Source organism: Onychostoma macrolepis, chromosome 07, assembly GCF_012432095.1.
Source record: "Onychostoma macrolepis isolate SWU-2019 chromosome 07, ASM1243209v1, whole genome shotgun sequence".
NCBI lineage: Eukaryota > Metazoa > Chordata > Actinopteri > Cypriniformes > Cyprinidae > Onychostoma > Onychostoma macrolepis.
This window is the reverse complement of record NC_081161.1, coordinates 3000656-3021202: the sequence shown is the minus strand read 5'-3', so window position 1 is coordinate 3021202 and position 20547 is coordinate 3000656. Positions and strand designations below refer to the sequence as shown.

At 34.7% G+C, this 20547-nt stretch overlaps 1 protein-coding gene across 1 annotated transcript in view; it reads left to right on the top strand.

Annotated features, from left to right (window-relative positions):
• The window catches only part of LOC131544472 (adhesion G protein-coupled receptor L3-like), a 309135-nt gene that overhangs the window by 275221 nt on the left and 13367 nt on the right, over positions 1-20547 (top strand). Inside the window, 3 exon segments of the mRNA XM_058782694.1 lie at positions 15387-15555; positions 16891-17016; positions 18727-18823. Coding sequence (XP_058638677.1) covers positions 15387-15555; positions 16891-17016; positions 18727-18823 — 392 coding nt within the window.

Sequence of the window (20547 nt, the reverse complement as noted above, 5' to 3'; positions counted from 1 at the left end):
GAACACTCCACTTTTTTTGGAAATAGGCTCATTCTCCAACTCCCCCAGAGTTAATAAGTTGAGTTTTACCGTTTTTGAATCCATTCAGCCGATCTCCGGGTCTGGCGATAGCACTTTTAGCATAGCTTAGCATAGATCATTGAATCTGATTAGACCAGTAGCATAGTTCCTAGCCAAATCGGCCTAAAAAATCGCAACTTTTCATTTTCCGCCGGTCTTACTACACGATATAACTACAGAAGAGTCAAGTTTTAAATAGGACAAATATCGAAACTCTTTGGTCATTTTTGAACGCGATGCTACTGGTCTAATCGGATTCAATGATCTATGCTAAGCTATGCTAAAAGTGCTATCGCCAGACCCAGAGATCGGCTGAATGGATTCAAAAACGGTAAAACTCAACTAATTAACTCTGGGGGAGTTGGAGAATGAAGGGTTGTTTGGAAGGTAGGGCTCATGGTAGGTGGAATATTTGAGAGGTGTGGTTGGTGATGGGTGGGGCCTGTGGCATGGGCTCTTTGGAGGGGGGATTCTATGATCTGTTGGGGGTGGATTCTTGTGAGTGTAGTCTCTGAAGTGTGGGTCTGGGGGTGGAGTCTGTTGGACTGGGTCTTCTGTGGAGGAGTCTTTCATAGGTGGGGCCTGTGGTGGGTGGTGTCTGAGAGATTGAGTTTGTGAAGGGGTGGGGCCAGTCATAGATGAGGCTTGTAAAGGGTGGGACATCTGGTGGATGTGTTCTGTTACGGTGGGGTCTTTGAGAGGTGTGGATTATGAAAGATGGAGCAAGTAGGATTGGCTCTTTGGAGGGAGGAGCTTTTCAAAGATGAGGCCTGTGGTGGGTGTCATAAATGGAGGGGCATCTGGTGGATGTGTTCTGCTAGGGTAGATTCTTTGAAAGGTAACGTCTGTGATGGCTAGAGTCTTAAATTTATATCTGAATTTATATGATGCATGGAGCTTAGGGGTAGTCTGTGAATTGTGGAGCCTTTGGGGAGGAGTCTTTAATTCAATTCAATTCAAGTTTATTTGTATAGCACTTTAGGGAGGAGCCTTTAAAAGGTGGGGCCTGTGGTGGGTTGAATCTATGAAAAGTGACTGTGTGAAGGGTAGAGCCAGCGGTAGTAGGATGGGATGGGTTATCTGGTGGGTGTGGTCTATGAGGGGTGGGGCTTTGGGGAGGTGCCTCTAAAAGGTGGGTCTGTGGTGGGTGGGGTTTTTGAAACGTCTAAAAATTCTCGCACTGTTCATCATTCCTTCAGTGACGGCTAATAAACAGAGTGGAGTGCCATATGCTTTGCTTTCGAAATGCATCAGGATTAGGCGTTAGCGTTTACACCACAAATGTAATGTGATGTAGTGTAACATTTTGTTCACCTATATTTCACTCAGATCAGTTGACAACCTCAGTTTGTTCAAGTAACCTGACAAACCAATGGCAGGTAATGGGACAGAAAAGTGGAAGCCTGTTTGGAAACAGTCATTATGCTGCTCTCTTTTATGGCACTGATTTTGCAGAAATGGCACACTTCATGCTTATAAACAGAAGTGCAAGTGGCCCATTGAACATCTACAGAGAAACTGGTATGGCTCATTTTTCATACTGTTGTTGTAGGTTGAGGTGAAAGTAAAACTGGCACAGTTATCCCACGGTGTGCGTGTGTGTCCGTCTGTGTATTCAGTGGGGAGGTTGTCGTTACCTGAAGATCTGTGTTGTTTCACAGGAAAGAGCAGCAGACTTTCTGCCCAAATTAACCTCCGCATGCACATGAATATTCATCACCGGAGCCACACAGCAGCCACTCAGGAGAGCAGAGCACTGAAAGGACTATAAATATGCTAATTTATGGCTGTCCCCTCAGATCCAGCATAGAGAGCAGGACAGTGAGATGATGTGTGTGTGTTCAGTTGTTCATGTGTGTGCTTTTGTGTGTGTAATGCATGCTAATCAGACACTTTGAGCCAATGATTTTGTAGTATTACTGCTCTGGATGAGGCGAGATTTCACTGTGCATCACCGCACGTTAAAGGGACAAACTGGACTGATATGTCCCTTCGCCCAGAGAACTGTGATGGACATCTGATTGAAGTGAATACATGCATTCTGAAGGGTGTTCATGTGTCGAGCTCACCAGCGACTTTTGCAGTGGCCTTGGGATTCATTCTTTAATTGTCTCATTCTTTTTCTCTACAGGCTTTTTAGAAACATATTCAAAGCTTTAAACCAAACTAGAAATTAATCACAGCATTGCAAACATTGCTTTGAATACATTTTTTTAAAAAGTTCAAGGTACAAGACTGTGTACTTTAGGAGAGATTGAAAATCAATGAAAGCACAAAAAAAGCCATGAAACTATTAAAGTATAAAATATATGTGATATTTGCTACAAGATATTATAATGCATACCCTTGTGAAAAATAAGTTTGCTTAATTGAGTATGCACTTGGCCATAGCCATATCACCCTGCAGCCCAAGACCGGTTGCCCATGGAAGCTAAGCAGGGCTGAGACTGATCAGTACCTGGATGGGACACCTCCTGGGAAAACTAGGTTGCTGATGGAAGAGGTGTTAGTGAGACCAGCAGGGGGTGCTCACCCTGCGGTCTGTGTGGGTCCTAACGCCCCAGTATATTGATGGGGAAACTATACTGTAAAAAGCACCGTCTTTCGGATGAGATGTTAAACCGAGGTCCTGACTCTCTGTGGTCATTAAAAATCCCATGACACTCATCGTAAAGAGTGGGGGTGTAACCCCGGTGTCCTGGCCAAATTCCCTCCACTGGCCCTTGTCAATCATGGCCTCCTAATAATCCCCATCCACTTGATTGGCTCTATCTCTCTCTCCTCTCCACCTGTAGCTGGTGTGTGGTGAGCGCACTGGCGCCGTTGTCCTGTGGCTACCGTCGCATCATCCAAGTGGATGCTGCACATTGGTGGTGGTTGAGGAAAGACCCCCTACATGATTGTAAAGCGCTTTGGGTGTATTGCAATACACAATAAAGCGCTATATAAATGCCTCATTCATTCATGTGCACTTGTAGTATCTTAAATTATATTTAAAAACAAAAACAAATCTGTATTTGCAGATAATATAATGTTAATGAAATAAACAACGTGAGTTAAAAAGGGACACTTTCATGATTTAACACACTTAAGTACACTTTTAAAAAGTGCACTTTATGATAATGTCAGATTAAAAGTTTTACTTTAGCATACATTTGAAATCATTTTTTAATAATCATTTGTTGTGCTTTAAATAAGTACACTTATTAACACTAAAACACATGATTATAATTTTAATGAAATACTAAATTTCAACTATCATTACAAATGTTTAATTACAGATGTAAAAAATGCATAACATACAAGTCTCAATAGAACTGACATTTAAAGTGTATTAGTTGATAAAAAATACTTCTCAGTACATTTTAACCATATTTCAAACGTAATAAAATTATGAAATTACATATAAAAATGTACTTAAGTCCTTCTTAATTGGGTCAAAAACACTAACGTTCAGCTAATTATAACTAATACATTTTCATTTAATTGCAGTTAATATAATTAAGCGTCTAAAAACCTGTTTTTAAAGTATGCTAAAGTGTCTTTTTCACAAGGGTATAAACTGGTTATGTAGAGACTGATTCGATTATGTCCTTTGCAGTGTTTTATGTGGCTGAATGATCACTGTTACTCTGCTGTCAAGATTCCCAGAGTGACAGCTTCTCTGATTGGTGGATCCTGCTTGAGGATTATGGGTGGTGTAGTGTGTAGTTCTCAATCTTCAGTTTTGGTCCTCGTGTTATCTCTGTCTCGAGAGGTTTAAATGTTATTGCTGAATCAATTTCTCTGTGGAAGAAACAAATGGGACTTTTACTTCCAGAGCCCTGCTGTGCTCTGTTATGGAGAGTTTGTTAGAAATATTTCTTGATATTCATGTTGAAGGGGACCGTATAAAAGCGAATGACAACAGCGGAGGTGATGAGTTTGATTAATTCACGAGCGAGGGTCTTATTACAGCCACACATCTCCTCCCTCCATGGGGTCTGAGATTAAATGGGATAATTCTTGTAATCAGACGTTCTATTCATGCTAATAATGAGATAATGACAGTCTCTTGTTAGTAGTTTTCATACTCTGCTGTATTAGTTTGATCTGTAGACGTCTGATTGCTTGCTCTAATAAGAGACTAAACAGAAACACTTACAAAACTGTGAGTGCGTTTATATGTTGACGTTCAACACCAAAATCTCATATCGTGATATGAGTAATTCTGTATTCTATATAATGGAGTCTACACAATTCTTTTGAAAGAGTCTCTTTTGCTCACCAAGGCTGCATTTATTTGATCAAAAGTACAATAAAAAATTGTGAAATATTATCAGAATTCGAAATAGCTGTTTTTTGTTTATTTGTTTTTTTCTGTGAATATCTGTTAAAATGTCATTTATTTCTGTGATCAAAGCTGAATTTTCAGCATCATTACTCCAGTCTTCAGTGTCACATGATTCTTCAGAATTTGCTGCTCAAGAAACATTTCTGATTATTAGTAATGTTGAAAACAGTTGTGCTGGTTCATATTTTTGTGGAAACCATGACACATTTTATTTTTAAAAGAACAGCATTTATTTCAAATAGAAAACTTTTGTAACATTATAAATGTCTTCACTGTCACTTTTGATCAATTTAATGCATTCTTGTTGAATAAAAAGTTTCATTTCTTTTAAAAGGCATCCCATCTAGGAGGGTGTCGACATGTCAAGCGATTGACAGGTGGCAGCTGCTATTTATAATTAAGTGGGTGGGGCACTGTCCATCAAGGGACATTTTACTGGCCAAACATTTAGCCACGCCCCTCTTCAGATGCTGACGCTGTCTATATCTCTGGCCCACTTTCCCAGATGAGGAAGACTGTAAATTATAAAAGTCTATATGTGCTGTTTTGTCCGCGTTTGAAGTGCACTAGCAGAGCTCTGGACCTGCAGCCACTGGTCTCTCACACACACACACACACACACACACATAAATGAAGGCATATATCTGGATTTGTTGTGTGACAGAAGTGAGGCGTGGAGGTCGTGACCTCTGTGAGCGGAGCAGGCCGGCCGTAGGTTGGTTTGTGGTTAATAACTCGACCTTCCAAATAGCCTTATAAATCACATCACATGCTTTTAAATCTTTTTTTTTATTTCTTAGACACGACTGTTATAAATCATACGACGGACAACAGCAGCAGCACTGATGTTCACAAACACATGACTCTTCTGTGAACATAAATTAAAGGGATGGTTCACCCAAAATGGAAATTTGGTCTTCATTTAGTCATCCTTGCGTGTCTCCAAGCCTGTAAGCCTTATATCTACAAAATATCTCCGAAAGATGAATGTTTTTGTCCAAACAATGAAAGTCAATGGGGTCCAAAGCAACACTGGATTCTGATGACTATTACTATATGGACAAAATACACTGAGACGGTTTTCAAAAGTATCATCTTTTGTGCTTCACATTAAAGCAAGTCAAAACAGTGTTTGAATAACATGAGGGTTTCTAAAATGATATAGTTTTCATTTTTGACTGCTAGTAATAGCACCTCAAATCTAAAGCTGCGAAGCTCAAGCTCAGCTGAATGTTTCACTGCTCCTCCAGTATTAATGTCTTAAGACTAGTATTTACAGCAGATTTTAATCTTACAGGCTTATCTGATCAGAATCATTTTATAATATTTATTTTAAGAGCTCATGTATTACAAAATGCAAAGCCAATTTATCCTCTCATTTCTTATGAATATTCATGAAATTGTTTTGCATCCAACAAGAGCTGAATAAACAAATAAAATAACATGAGATTAAGTACTTTTCATTTCTAAAATATTTCACTAACCGAATCACTCGGAAAATACATTATTGCACGGGTGTCTACTACAGGTAGTAATAGAGCTATCATTTTTCCATGAAAAAAAAAAAAGAAAATTATGCTTGTCATACTATTTCAAGGTCTTCTGAATAGTTTGAGTGTTGTGTAACGGTCATTGCCATTGCTGCTTTTTAAGTTTCATTTTATTTCATCGTTGTTACACATTTCAAAGTTATTTTGTGTGTCTGTGTTATTCTTTCATTTCTCTATTCTTGTTTTCTGCCAATGTTTGTCCAGCTATCGCTCTTATGACGGCTGTGTCATAGTGGAGTGGCACTGGTAAGATCAGCCTGTTTCTCCACCTGTCATCTGTCCTTCTGGAGCTCCTGAACCCGCTCACCCTCTCCTGTGCTTGACGTGTGTGTGTGTGTGTGTGTGTGTGTTTGTAATTCACACTCATCTATCTCTCCTTTTACAGATTGTTTTACCCATGATCTTATGATTTACTACATTTTTCTTTTGCCAGTTTTTGCATTTAGATTTTTCAGGTAAATATCCAACATGGATTTAAGTCAAATCCACTAACAGACTTAGTTTGTAACTGCAATCTCGGTTCTTCACCATAAAGAGTTCACCAACACAAACTATTTTAAATATCCAACATAACTGAACATTAATCGATATCAGGTTTTTGCCTTTACTCAAAAATGCATTAAACAACTCTTACTTTCAACATTTACTTTCCCAATTCAGTCCTGTGCAAAGAGTGCTGAAAACTAAAAATCCACCCATGCAGTTTCAGTTAATGCAACAAAAATGATGCATGTCTGAACATAAATTAATTTATAATTAATAGTTTTGACATTAATTATAATAGTTAGATGTGATCACTCTAAAAACTTAAAATATAGGCTACTCAATTTTTTGGTGAAACATTTGTACACTTATAATATCGAGTACATTTTAAAGCAATCAATGAAGTGCACCTTAAGAACTAAGTAAATATAAGTAAAAAAATAAAATAAAATAATAACTCCTTGATCTGAATAGATACATTTGGTACCATGATGAATAAATGTAAGTAGACCAAAACAAATTAAGGTAACTCAAATATATGAGTAAGCACATTAAAAAAACTACTGTTTATGAGTAATGTGAACTTTCATTTGAATTCACTAAAATAGCAGCTTTTTGCTAACATAATTTGACATAAAAATCATAAAAGCACTTATTGATATGGAATGAGTAAAAAATATATTTCTATTAAGTATAATTTCTCAGTTCTCAAATATTTTGATTTAATTTTACAAAAATATTAAGTATCATCTTAAAAATATAATTAGTTAGTGAAATAATTTGTTAGTTTTTTGTGTAAAAAAAAAAACCCACAAAAAATAGCAACTAACTATCAGCTGGAAGTATAGTGTAAATATATGTGGAAAATATACAACATGACTGACAGCCGTATTCTGCTGCTGTGTAAACGTGGCCATAGTGCAAATGCATGTGAGGAAAAAAGAACAATAGGGCTCATTATTATTGAGTTATAGTTGTTGTTCTGATCATTTTATTTTATCCATTCTTAAATATTTGAAATTAAATTCAACAACAATCACAGTTTGTTTGTTTTTTTGCAATAAAAATATAAAATAAATGACAAATGTCAATTTTAGACAAAATTAACTGTTGAATTTCTAAGCATTTATTTAGCTATGATCAACTCAAACAATCACTTAAGTGACATTCAGAGATTTTATTCGGATATAATAGTTATTTATTAATGTGATACAAATCCACTGCATTCAGTGTGCTGTAGTTTCCATTCGTCTCAATGGCAGCTGAAGTAGACAAAGCATCAGAATTGCATTGCCTGCATGCTGCCATCTTGGGCACATTTTGACTTGATGCGAAATAAAGAAAAACAACAGCAGCGAGAACTAGACAGCCTAAAATAACAGAGTTTTCAAGAGCAGCAATATGTCATAATCATCATTTCGCGTGTGCGTTTGACTCTGATTGACGTGGGCGTTCTGGGTTTGATCCTATTATTCATTAATCTGTGACTCAATTAAACCCACTCAGAGTGTTTCTAGAGAGTTCTGCGCGTGTCTTCATCGCTCAGCACCTCGACGACATTATTCACATCTCCGTCAAGACTTTCTGCCTCCAACTAACTCAATTACGGCTGCCATTGGGATGCAGATTCGCTCTTGAGACGGATGGAGACGATATGACAAATTGCTGCTAATTCACTTAAACGCTTTAAAAGCGCTGTCTTTATCATAATTCCTGTTCATTTGAAGCCGGCGATCGGATACCTGAGGGAGGAGAAGCTCTTGTGTTTGTTAAACTCCCAGCAGGACGTCGTTAACGTAACGAGTCGCCAGGATCTCATTCAATTAAACTTCAGATGCACCAGGGGTTTTTCAGCACGAGTGTGTTTTAGAGACGGTGAAGCAAGGTGTGAACGACTCACATCTGCATACTGTAGCTTCAGGAGAAACCAAGGGATGAGGTTTTTGGAGACCGGATCGGTGTGAGAAATACAGGATATCATTCCCTCGAGACAAGAGCAAGAAATGCAGATTTAACGCTGGTGAAGAGACTGAGAAGAGCGTGAGCTAATTAAGGGTTTTGTAACGTGCGATTGGTTTGGCGCTTTCCACAAATTCATTACGCTGTCGCATGACTTCATAAAGCGTTAGACCATCTGTCCAGGATTTTAAATAGGATTGATGCAAATTCTGCCACTTTTTGCATTATTAAATACTGCATTATTAAATTCTTGCATTATCTGTGGTAATTTGCCGTCTGTAAATCCAAGGTTGGATCAGATTGATTGCAGAGTATTGAGTTATAAAGTGAGCATCAGTTTGGCCTCATTAAAAACACACTAAATAAAAGCACACATCACTGTAACTTTATTTATTATCTGAAAAAAGCTATTAGAGTTTATAATGTTTATCTTTATTGTTCTTGTTGAGACACATACAACACATCCATTATTGCCTTCATGTGTCCAGTTACTCGCCGATGTAAAGTGCTGCATTTCTGCACTGCCCTTTAAAATACATCTTGAAATTTGCTCTTGATCTTCACAAAAATATCACACAGAAATACCATAATCATGTTTTCCAGTCTCTCTCATTTACCGAGTTAAAGTTAGTTAAATAGTAACATTAATATATGTTTATGCATGTACATATAAGAGCCCTGCTTATATAAGATTTGTCTCTGAAGGTTAAGCACCGTCTTTCACTTACCGTTTGTTGGAAAATAAAATAAACGCTTCGTTTTTAAGAGCTTCTGGCTCTGTTTTATATCCTGTTTGTGAAAAATGCTAATTATAATCCATTGTATATGCATTCTGAATGTATTATTATAATTCACCTTGATCAGCTGTATGTTCTCACACAAAGTTACATGCAAATAATAGTCAAGGTGATTGTTAATGGTTATATAACTATATTATATAAATAATGGTTATGTTAATGGTTATATAAGTCATGTACTTTACAGTATAATATGGTACAACACGTGATCAGTCTGTTGCATCATGATGTGTTTTAATGTTTTTTACTGATTAAAGCTATAACTATGACTATAAGTATTGCACTCAAATATTAAATATTTCATAACTGTGGTTTCATTTATCTGTGAAAATCATTGTTACTTTAGTATTAATTCTATACTATTATATAATGTTTATTAAAAATTTGAATTGAAAACTTTTATTTGAATATTTTCAGTTTTAAAATTTCATTTCACAAAAGCAATTGCATGTGCTTTTGTTATGCATTATTATTATTATTAAAAATATTGACTTTTAATATCACTATTTTTGCTTCAATTTATTAATAGTAGTAGGACATTTTTAGGGTAAAATTTCTCATTTTCATGTTTTTTTATTTATTTATTATTATTATTATTTTTTTTAAGGTTTAACTGTTTATCTAACATTTCGATTTTATTTCAACTTCATTTCAATTATCAATACAGGTATCAGGTATTATCAGTGTGAGTGTTCATGGGCAGATCGTGTCCCCTGTCATTAAAATGGACGCAGCAAAACAATGTTTAATAGTCTCCACTTTAATTCCATCAATCATTGATTTTGTTGTGCACCTGCTGCAATTATTAAACCCAAACTCAGTGTGTGTGTGGTAATTACCCCCGACACCTGTGTGTCTCCGCAACAGCCCCTGTGTGTGTGTGTGTGTGTGTGTGTGTGTGTGTTTGTCAGCAGTTGATCTTGTTTATGTCTTGCGGTTGGTTCTGTCTTGTCTTTCTACAGAAATTATTGCTCATGTTAGAGCTGGACGATATATTGAATATTAATGATTTTGCTTGTGATTTAAATTGGCCAATATCTTGAATATCTCAGTGATTTTAATGCCGTTTTTATTTGGCCATAAATAGGCTTACTGCAGTAGTCTGTGTCATCGGTTTTACACATTTAGCTTTTTTATAGAATTAAAAACTATCTAGTTCAGTTGAACCACAGACGCTACAAGAAGAGAGGACAGACAAAAAAAACAAAAGCACCTTTTTGACAATATTTCAAATGTTTTGTCTTTATTTTATTGTTCAAATAATAATGAACCACAAGCTAAGCATTCTTTTTAAAGTAAGGGGAAATCCACATATCTTTCATATATTTCTGTTATGCATTATAATATGGGTATATTTGGAGCCCCACACATTAAATACAGGGAAACATATATATCGTTGCCAGGAATTAAAGGGACAGTTCACCCAGAACTAACATTTTCATCATTTACTCAGCCTCATGTTGTTCCAAACCTGTATGAGTTTCTTTCTTCTTTTGAGCACAAAAGTTTTTATTCAGAATAATAAGCATTCGTTTGTTCAAAGAAAGAGAAAAATGTGAAGATCAAAGTAAGCACAATAGATGCTGAGCGTCATTAGCTGGAAATTTAACTTGTGTGCAAAATTGGAATATTGCAAAAAATATCTTTCTGGGAAACTGGTGCAACGTATTAATAATTAAAATGAAAGTTCCTGCAAGCCTTTTCCTATGTAATAAATGACTTGCGCCAGACAAAACGCAATAACAAATGCTGTCATCTTACCTTGCGTATGCGGAATTTATGCATATGTTGGCGTTTCCATCTAGCATTTGTTGTATGCGATATCCCAAAATTTACATAGGTGGGTGGAAACATAGCTACAGACAAACATCTTGTACAATGCAGTATAATCGGTTTATTAAAGTACAATGCAGTATTAAAGTTTATTAATCGCTGGGAAAATTTCCACACCATGGCATCTATCCTTCTGTTCTTGAGCGTGTAAGAGCACGAAGACAGAGATGTTTTAATATTGTCTCTGATTTAAAATTCAGTACAACAATGTTGTTAAAGTTGTAAGTTTCTGTAACTCAGTTCCAGTTGTTCTGTTTTCATATGTTCAATTGTTTTAGAAGAAATATGTCGATTTTGGTGCTGTTTCATTACTGTACTGTTATATTTGTGAATTATTAATGGCTATGATTAGATCTGTCCCAGCCCTGATCAAGCCCCGTTTGCCTCATTTCCCTTCACATTCTGCTCTCAAGTGTCCATTTATTTATTCTAATTTTCTGTTGCTTTTCTTTTTTCCACTTTTCATTCTTCAGTTATGAGGATTATGATCCAGAGATTAAGTAAGCAGATCTGTCTTTCCTTCCCTCCAGGTCATATTTCTCTCTCCGCTCTGCTTCAAAACAGCAAATAAACCCTCTTCACTCGCTTCCTGTTTTCACGGCACAATATGAAGTTCTGCCAATCACTCACACGACCCGTGTGTGTGTGTGTGTGTACCTGTTTTTCTATTCAGGTGGGGACTTAAACCTGAATACACACAGACTCATGGGGACTCGTGTCACGGGTAAACAAGCTAATAAATCACACAGAATGAAGTTTTTTGAAAATCTAAAAGTGCCTGTAGTTTTCTGTAAGGGGTAGGTTTAGGTGTAGGGTTGGTGTAGGACAATGGAATATACGGTCTGTACAGCAGAAAAAACATTACGCCTATGGAGAGTCCCCACAAGGATAGCAAACCAGACATGTATGTGTGTGTGTGTGTGTGTGTGTGTGTGCGTCTCATTCTCCGCTCATCATCTTCTCAGTGCCCTTAAAGTTTCCCTCTTTACTGTGCAGCTCGTCCTGATGTGTGTCTCAAACCGTTTTATGACTCCAAATGATTGAGAATCAGGACAAGGTCTTTTTGACTTTCATTTCCATTTGAAGATGTGATGGGAGCAAATACTCCCTTCATAATGCTTTGAGTGTTTATTAAGTGAATGATTCCTCAAATCGTGAGTCTTGTTGAGGTTTTCTGAGCAATCAGACTTAAGATTTTGTTGGACAGTAAAATAGGGAAAAGAAATCATATAAGTGTATATTTTAATAGAAACCTTTGACATGTCTATAAACCAAAATTATTAAAAAAAAAAACATGATAAATGCCTCAGCAACCATATTGGTTAAAGGATTAGTTCACTTTCAAATTCAAATTTCCTGATAATTTACTTACCCCCATGTCATCCGAGATGTTTATGTATTTCTTTCTTCAGTCGAAAAGAAATTAAGGTTTTTGATGAAAACATTCCAGGAGTTTTCTTCATATAGTTAGCATCAATGGACTCCAAACGGTTGAAGGTCAAAATTAGTTTCAGTGCAGCTTCAAAGGACTATAAACGATACCAGGTGATGAATAAGGGTCTTATCTAGCGAAACAATCGGTCATTTAAAAAAATAAATAAAAAATGCATATGCTTTATAAACACAAATGCTCGCCTTGCTCTGTTCTGTGACGCCACGTAATACATAATTACGTTGAAAAGGTCACGCTTGACGTAGGCTCATCTTCTTCTCCAAGTTCAACAAAACTTGAAAGTGAAAGTGAACTAATCCTTTAAGTGAATGATTCAATGGCTCACTCATCAAGACAGTCACTTGTTTCATAGTTAGAAGTATCATTTCATATTTATATACTGACAATTTTATTTTGAAACATGTCTCTAATAGTGTTATGCAATTGTAATTGTGGTGTAAATGCATTCATGGTATCTCTTAGCTGCATCAATTTATTTAAGATTATTTGTTTTTAAAATAAGTTTTTTTTGTTTTTTTTTTCTGCCCGCCATGGCTGTTTATTTGATTAATAGCCAGTAAAACAGGAATTTTATGAAATAATTTTACAATTTAAAATAACTGTTTTCTATTTGAATATATTGTAAAATGTAATTAATTGCTGTGATCAAAGCTGAATTTTCAGCATCATTACTCCAGTCTTCAGTGTCATATGATCTTCAGAAATCATTCTAATATACTGATTTGCTGCTCAAGAAACATTTCTGATTATTATCAATGTTTAAAACAGTTGTGCTACTGAATATTGTTGGGGAAACTGTGATACATATTATTTTTCGGTATTCTTTGATAAATAGAAAGTTCAAAAGAACAGCATTTATTTAAAACAGAAAATTTTGGAACATAAATGTCTTCACTGTCACTTTTGATCAATTTAATGCATCCTTGATGTATAAAATGTATTAATTTCTATAAAAAAAAAAAACTTCCTGAGACTTTAGGTAAAAGGCATATTTCATTTTTCGAATCAAACCCAGGCTGTGAGTGATTTTTAGAGCACATTGTCTAAATTTATGGGGTTTTTTTGTTTTGTTTTTTGAGCAACTATAATTGTTCCTCAAAGATGCATTTGCAATGTTGTGCCAACTGAATGATCCACAGCTGAGTTAAAACTCACTTCCCTCACAGCCTTTTAAATCCAGTTTCACGCTGATGATTTCTTCAGAAAATATAGAAATACAGTGTGTTTATTAGTGGATATATTTGTTCTGAAATACAGTCTCACTGAGGCTTATTCTTTCATTTTTCGAAATTATAGTTAATGATAATGTTATGAAGTTTGCGTGTCCCATTAGTGGTATATTGGATGTAATCCATATGTAAATGTGTGTAATTTTGAAGTTAAATTGAGCTGGATAGAGTCAGTGGGGTGGATCTGAAGAGCCCCGCGGGTAAAAAACAACACAACACGCGTCTCGTTACAGACACATCCAACTCTCACCGAATGAGAGAAAGAGATGCGGCCGGAATGTATTTACAGGGATAGTTTGCCTAAAAATGACAATGAATTCGGTCGTATTCACTCCACTCCAAACTTTTCTTCTGTGAAACACAGTAGGATAAATTTAGCAAGTCTGAGCTGCTCTCAACAAAAGACCAGTCAAACTCCAAAAAAAGGACAAAATAAGACCCATTAAAGTGGTGCGTAGGATTTGTGCACTGTTTTTTTTTTTTAAGTCTTCTGAAGTCATATGATAGCTTTGTAACTTTTGTTTGAATGAAAATCTTGGTAACACTTTACTTAAAGCCTTTATGTATAATGCATTATAAAGGTGTTCATAATGTACGTTGTAATGCATCATGTATTTTCATAAATAATTGTAAGCAAGGTTAAAATGCATTATAATACTCGAAGGTTTGTTTGTCATGTGTTTTAATGCATTATATTTTCTATATAGATAAGTAATAAAATGGTTTATAACTCTAATATGTGTATATATACAGTGTGTATATATATGTATATATATTTTTTTTCCTGAGATCATACAATGCATTACATGGTGCATTACAAGGTTATTATAGTTATCTAAAACTAAAATGAAAACCATTAAAAACATTTTTATTTCTTGAAATAAAATAAACATTAACTGAAATAAAATAATATATATATATAACTTTATGGACAAGGCAACATTTCTCACTTTAAATTGATGTACTAAAATAACTAGAACTGAAATAAAAATGAATAAAAACTATTTAGACATATTTGAAAAAAATAACAAAAACAACTAAATTACTAAAATTAAAAATTAAAACAGAAACTATAAAAATAAAAACTGAAGTAAAATATTAAAATATAACATTTTATCAATGATATAAAAACAACACCGGTGCATTTCAAGGCACAATTAATGCATTAAAACTATTTTTTATTATGCATTATATATAAAGGCTTTATGTAATTTTTTACCAAAACTGCTTTTTATTTGTGCAAATAGTATAAAGTCTGTCATTGGAGCGGTTGCCTTATACATTTAGCCTTAAAAGATCCATATTAGTCTTAAAAAGTGCAGATGATTACCTAATGTGTACATATGAGTAGCTGTTGAAAGGATCCTGAAGCAGTGGCAGCTTTTGTACCTTTTTTCCTGAGAGCGAATGACTGCTGCTGCTTTTATCCTTTGTGGATCTTGGCAGCGTCTTCATTCATTTTCTTTTTTCTTGCGAAACAAAGTCCCACAGATATAGAGCAGCATGAGTGGGGAAGAAAATTGAGAAAGTGGAGTTCACTTTAACTGAAGTCATATTTAATTTACGTGTAGAGCTGGGTAGAAATTTACCAATTTAGCCACTGATCTTGCACTTATGTCTTGTATTGCGAGTAATGAGTTCTGACTGTATTTTCAGGGCTAATTCGATGTGTGTGTGTGTGTGTTTCAGATCGTGGGTAATCGGAGCCATCGCGCTGCTCTGTCTGCTGGGCCTGACCTGGGCATTCGGCCTGATGTACGTTAACGAGAGTACAGTGATCATGGCGTACCTCTTCACCATCTTTAACTCGCTGCAGGGCATGTTCATCTTCATATTTCACTGCGTCCTGCAGAAGAAGGTTGGGAAAAACACAGTCATATACACACACACACACGATACAAACCAAATATAGAAAGAATATATGGCTATGGTTACTTTACAAAGCAATAACATAAAACCAAAACATGTCAAGTAAACTCATACAGATATTTTGAATATAATATGTTCATTTTTAATATTTTTTATGTTTATGTTTATTTTCTTTTTAGCACATAAAAAAATCCTGATATTGTCCTTTACATACAAAAGCAACAAGCACATTATAGCTCACACAACCTACTGTACACACAATCATAGCATATGTGTGTTGTAGATGTTGACTAAATCCATTAAAAATAATTTGCGGTAATTTGAATAAAGCTGAAATAAAGTTAATATATGTGTATCAGGTTTAAAAAAAAAAAAAGGAAATTAGAAATGTCACCTTTGCAACTAACTTATGGAAAATAAGTTTAATTACTAAAATGACTACTAAAATTTAAATTTAAATAAATTAAAGCTAAATAAGAATATTAAAGAAAAAAAGAATAAAAAATAAAACTAAAACTTTATTTAAATCCTAAAATAAAATTAAAATCAGTAACATTGTTAATGAATCTATTAAACATAGTTTTTGTTAGTTTAAATAAATCTGAAATAAAATATAATTATTAGATTGAAAAAAAAAAGAAAAAGAAATGGAAATCAAAAATGTTGCATTGGCAACTAACTGATAGAAAATAAGTTGAAGTACTAAAATTACTACTAAAAATAAAATTAAAGATAAATAGGAATATAAAAAAGAAAAATAAATAAATAAATAAAAAGGACAAAAAACATAACATTATTAAAACTTAAACTAAAATTAAAATGAAAACTTTAATAGTGTTAGTATTAACCAAACCTTAATAGTTTTCATTTAAATAAAACTATATATATATCAAGCTTAATTAAAGCTTAAATAAAACTAACAACAATTAATGAATTCAAATGAAAATATAAAAATAAATGCTAAAAATAATACAAACTATAATAATAATACAAAAATAAGCCAGCAGCCTTTTCAAAGGAGTTTAATGGTTTATAATTACAGGCCTGTTCACTACATTTTGATCATTTTGGCATGATGCCAGAGTCATCTTAGTTCAAGTCAGTTTTCAGCTGATGGAGGCGTTTCAAGAATTGATGAAATTTTACTGAAGTGATTTCTAATGCTGCCATCATTTAATAAAACACTTCCATGAATTACACAACCTTTACACAGTTCATCAGCGGTGACAGTCCGGAAACACAACAACAGTGAAAGCGCAATAAATGACAGCAGGTGCACGGTTTAATGGCTGTGGTGTGTGTGTGTGTGTGTGTGTGTGTGCAGGTGCGTAAAGAGTACGGGAAGTGTCTGCGGACTCACTGTTACAGCGGGAAGAGCGTGGAGTCGTCTATGGGTTCGGTGAAGAGCTCGTCATCGCGTGGCCCGGGGCGATATTCCTCTGCGTCGCAGGTACAAACACACACAGACACAACAGCACAAACACAAGAGATTTTGTGAGTGTCCGTGTGTATATTCTCTCTCACTCTCTCTCTCTCTCTCTCTGTCTCTTTCTCTTGTTTTCATCACAAGGTTCATCACCCGCCTTGTATGACAAACTCCTCACAGTTACAGTATGAACAAGTAACTATCAGCCCTGTGACTTTCACACCACACACCTGAGCAGCTCAGTGCATCGCTCTCATTCACTTTCATTGTGTTAGAAGCAGTACTTCAGTAAGAGTCAGTAAGATTTTCATAAATGTAAATTTTGTATACTTATGGTCAAAAGTTTGGAGTAATTCATATATGTTAATGTTTTTAAGTCTCTTCTGTTCACCAAAGCTGTGTTTATTTGATTAAAATCACAGTAAAACAGTAATATTGTGAAATATTATTACAATTAAAAAAGTTTCTTTTTTTTTTTTAAATGTAATTTAATGCTGTGATCAAAGCTGCATTTTCAGCATAATTACTCGAGTCTTCAGTGTCACGTGATCATTCAGAAATCATTTAATTAATAATAAATAATAATTCCATTATTCCAAACTCTTGACCCAGATTTTTTAAAATATTATTTTAATTAATATTTTTTTATAATTTTTTTTAATTGCATGTAAAACAATATGTAGTATGAAATAATAATCATTTCAAACAACAGTAATTTATACCATTGTCACATTACCTCCTTATTTTACATGTTTCATTCAGAATATGGTTTCCAATTATCATAAAACTAGATATTTTGTATTTTTAATCCACTTTGGTGTTTTAATCCATTTGGAAGTGTTAGAATTGCCAGTAAATATGGTATGAGTTAAAAGTCGTAGTAGATATTATTTCCAGGTCGTGTTTGAAATATAAGGTCGAGCACTTTGCATTATGGGAAACATTTTTAATTTATTAATTTATTTATATATGCTTTTTACAATACAATCCGTTCAAAACCAAAAATACACTACTGTCCACTGCACATTTTGACAATACGTTTATGTAATAAAAAAGGTATTGCAGGATTTTACAGGATTTTTATTTACAGCACAAATATATTGAAATATTTGCATACTACATGCAGTATATATTTTTTTAGAATGAATTCAGTCGCAAAATATAGAATTCATTCCTTTCTAGAGAAATCATCATTTGCATTCGTGTCCTTGGACTGAAGCGCGACGCAGACAGGATTTCCATTGCATGTTGTCCTTGTCTCAAACAAATCTACAGCTTTACATATCTGTGCTTTAATATCTCATTTCCATGGTAACAGTTTGTATGGTTACATGATCTCCTTGGAGACATGATTTCCAATTTGACCTTTGGCCTTTCAGGGGTCGTGTGCAAACGTGTAACGAGAGTCTGACATGCAGCAGAATTACGCGTGTCTGACCTGTGATCGTGTGTGTGTGTGTGTGTGTAAATGTCAGAGAGATGAGGAACAGACACACGATTCTTATACTGGCAAACAAACACTGCTGCAGTGTGTTGGGAGAGTTTTAGTAGGGATAAAGCAAAAACTGAGCATTTTGTCGTGGTTTGCTCACAGTTGTGTCGTTCCAAACCTGTGATGTTTAAGAGATTGAAAGGCTGTTTGGTTTAATTTCTGACTGATTAGTGTGTAGCAGATGAAGTGATCTGTCTCTGATCATGCGAGGAATGTGTGTGAAACACTGTTGTTGTTCACAGAGCCGAATCCGCCGCATGTGGAACGACACGGTGAGGAAGCAGTCCGAGTCTTCATTCATGGCTGGAGACATTAACAGTTCAGCGACACTCAACAGAGGTACACACACACACACACACACACACACGTTTGTTTTTGTGAATTGTGGGGACTCTCCATAGGCGTAATGGTTTTTATACTGTACAAACCGTACAAACCGTGTCCTCATATATCACAAAAATACACACACACACACACACACACACACACACACACACCCACAACAAGTGCACTTAATCGCATTGAATGTACACTTGTAGTGCATGTCAAATCTTATAAGTATATATATATATATATATGTATATATAAAAGAAAATAACTTCCAGATAGTATAATGTTAATGAAATGAAAGGACACTTAAGTGACTTAAAGAGAGACACTTTCATGACTGTTTCTGAACACATTTAAGTACATTTTTAAAATGTTAAATCAAAAGATTTACTTTTACGTACATTTTAAATCATTATGTTTTAATAATATTTTGTGGGGTTTTAAAGAAGTACACTTATTCTGATGTTTTTACTAACATCCTGAAGTCATGTAAAGTACTTGATTATCATTTTACTGTAGTGTGTTATTCAATATTACATTTAAAGTTAATATATTTTAAAAGTTCTGAATTGCAGCTATATCGGGAAATATCTCGATACTCAAATATGTGTAAGTAAATGCGTTTTGCACCTTTATAGTTATTTGATCAATAAATTTTGATGGGCAAAGTAGACTAATCTATTAACTATACATAAAACCCAGACTTCTTACTTAAGTACCAGAAATAGGTGTCATGCCATAAAATGTTTTTAATACGACTGACTTTGTATTTAATGTGAATTTAATAACAATATTGTAAGTTACTAATAACACTTTCATTTTACAGAGATTAAAGAACGTTTACATTATCAAATAAGATTTTCATTCAGTCTAGCCAGAGTTCAAGCGCTCTCAAAAACTCCCATTAAAATCACTGAAGCTGTTTACACTGTGAAATGAATATCTTACTTACATTCGTAAGCGATCAAGTGAACAAAACACTGCGTTTCAGCGATGACTCGTCTGAACGTCTCTGATTGGTCATTGCATTCATAAGCTCAACAGAATCGTGTGTGATTGGCTATAATGCAGTGATATACAAATGCGTCTGTCTCTGGCTCAGCGCCAGCCAAAGCACTGATGCTGTGCTGTGTGATTGTATCAAATATTTAAAAATATTATTCGGCTATTTTTTGTCTTTTGGAAGCTGCATTCAAAATCCACTTTGAATGGGCATGACACCTCTTTCAAGTTTCAGCAGAAATGACATAAAATTACTTTATATTTGAGTTTATCATAAATGCTTGTCAGTACATTCAACAGTACGTTAACCATATATTGGAATCGGACAAAAAATGACTGATCTACAGCCGTTTGAAGAGTTAAAGGTTCCAAAGCAAAATCACCAAGCAATGTTGCATATTTTCCTCCAATTCTTTTCTTAATAATAATTACTATATTATTAATCCCATAATATCCCATAATAGCATTTTTAAAATTTTATTTTATCTTTGTTATTAAAAATGATTGTATTTTCTTTTAATGTATGATTAACATTGAGATCTGCTAATGTTAAGACCTGCTGTAATAATATAATGTTACACATCAGATTTTTCCCCAACCATTAACTAAATGTTGATGTAAGACATAACAGATTATGTTTGTGTGAATCTCGCCAAGACATATTTCGCAATAATATACTTTATAGGGAGATTGCGCGCTCTGGGAGAGGTGCGTCTTCTGTACGTGCTTTG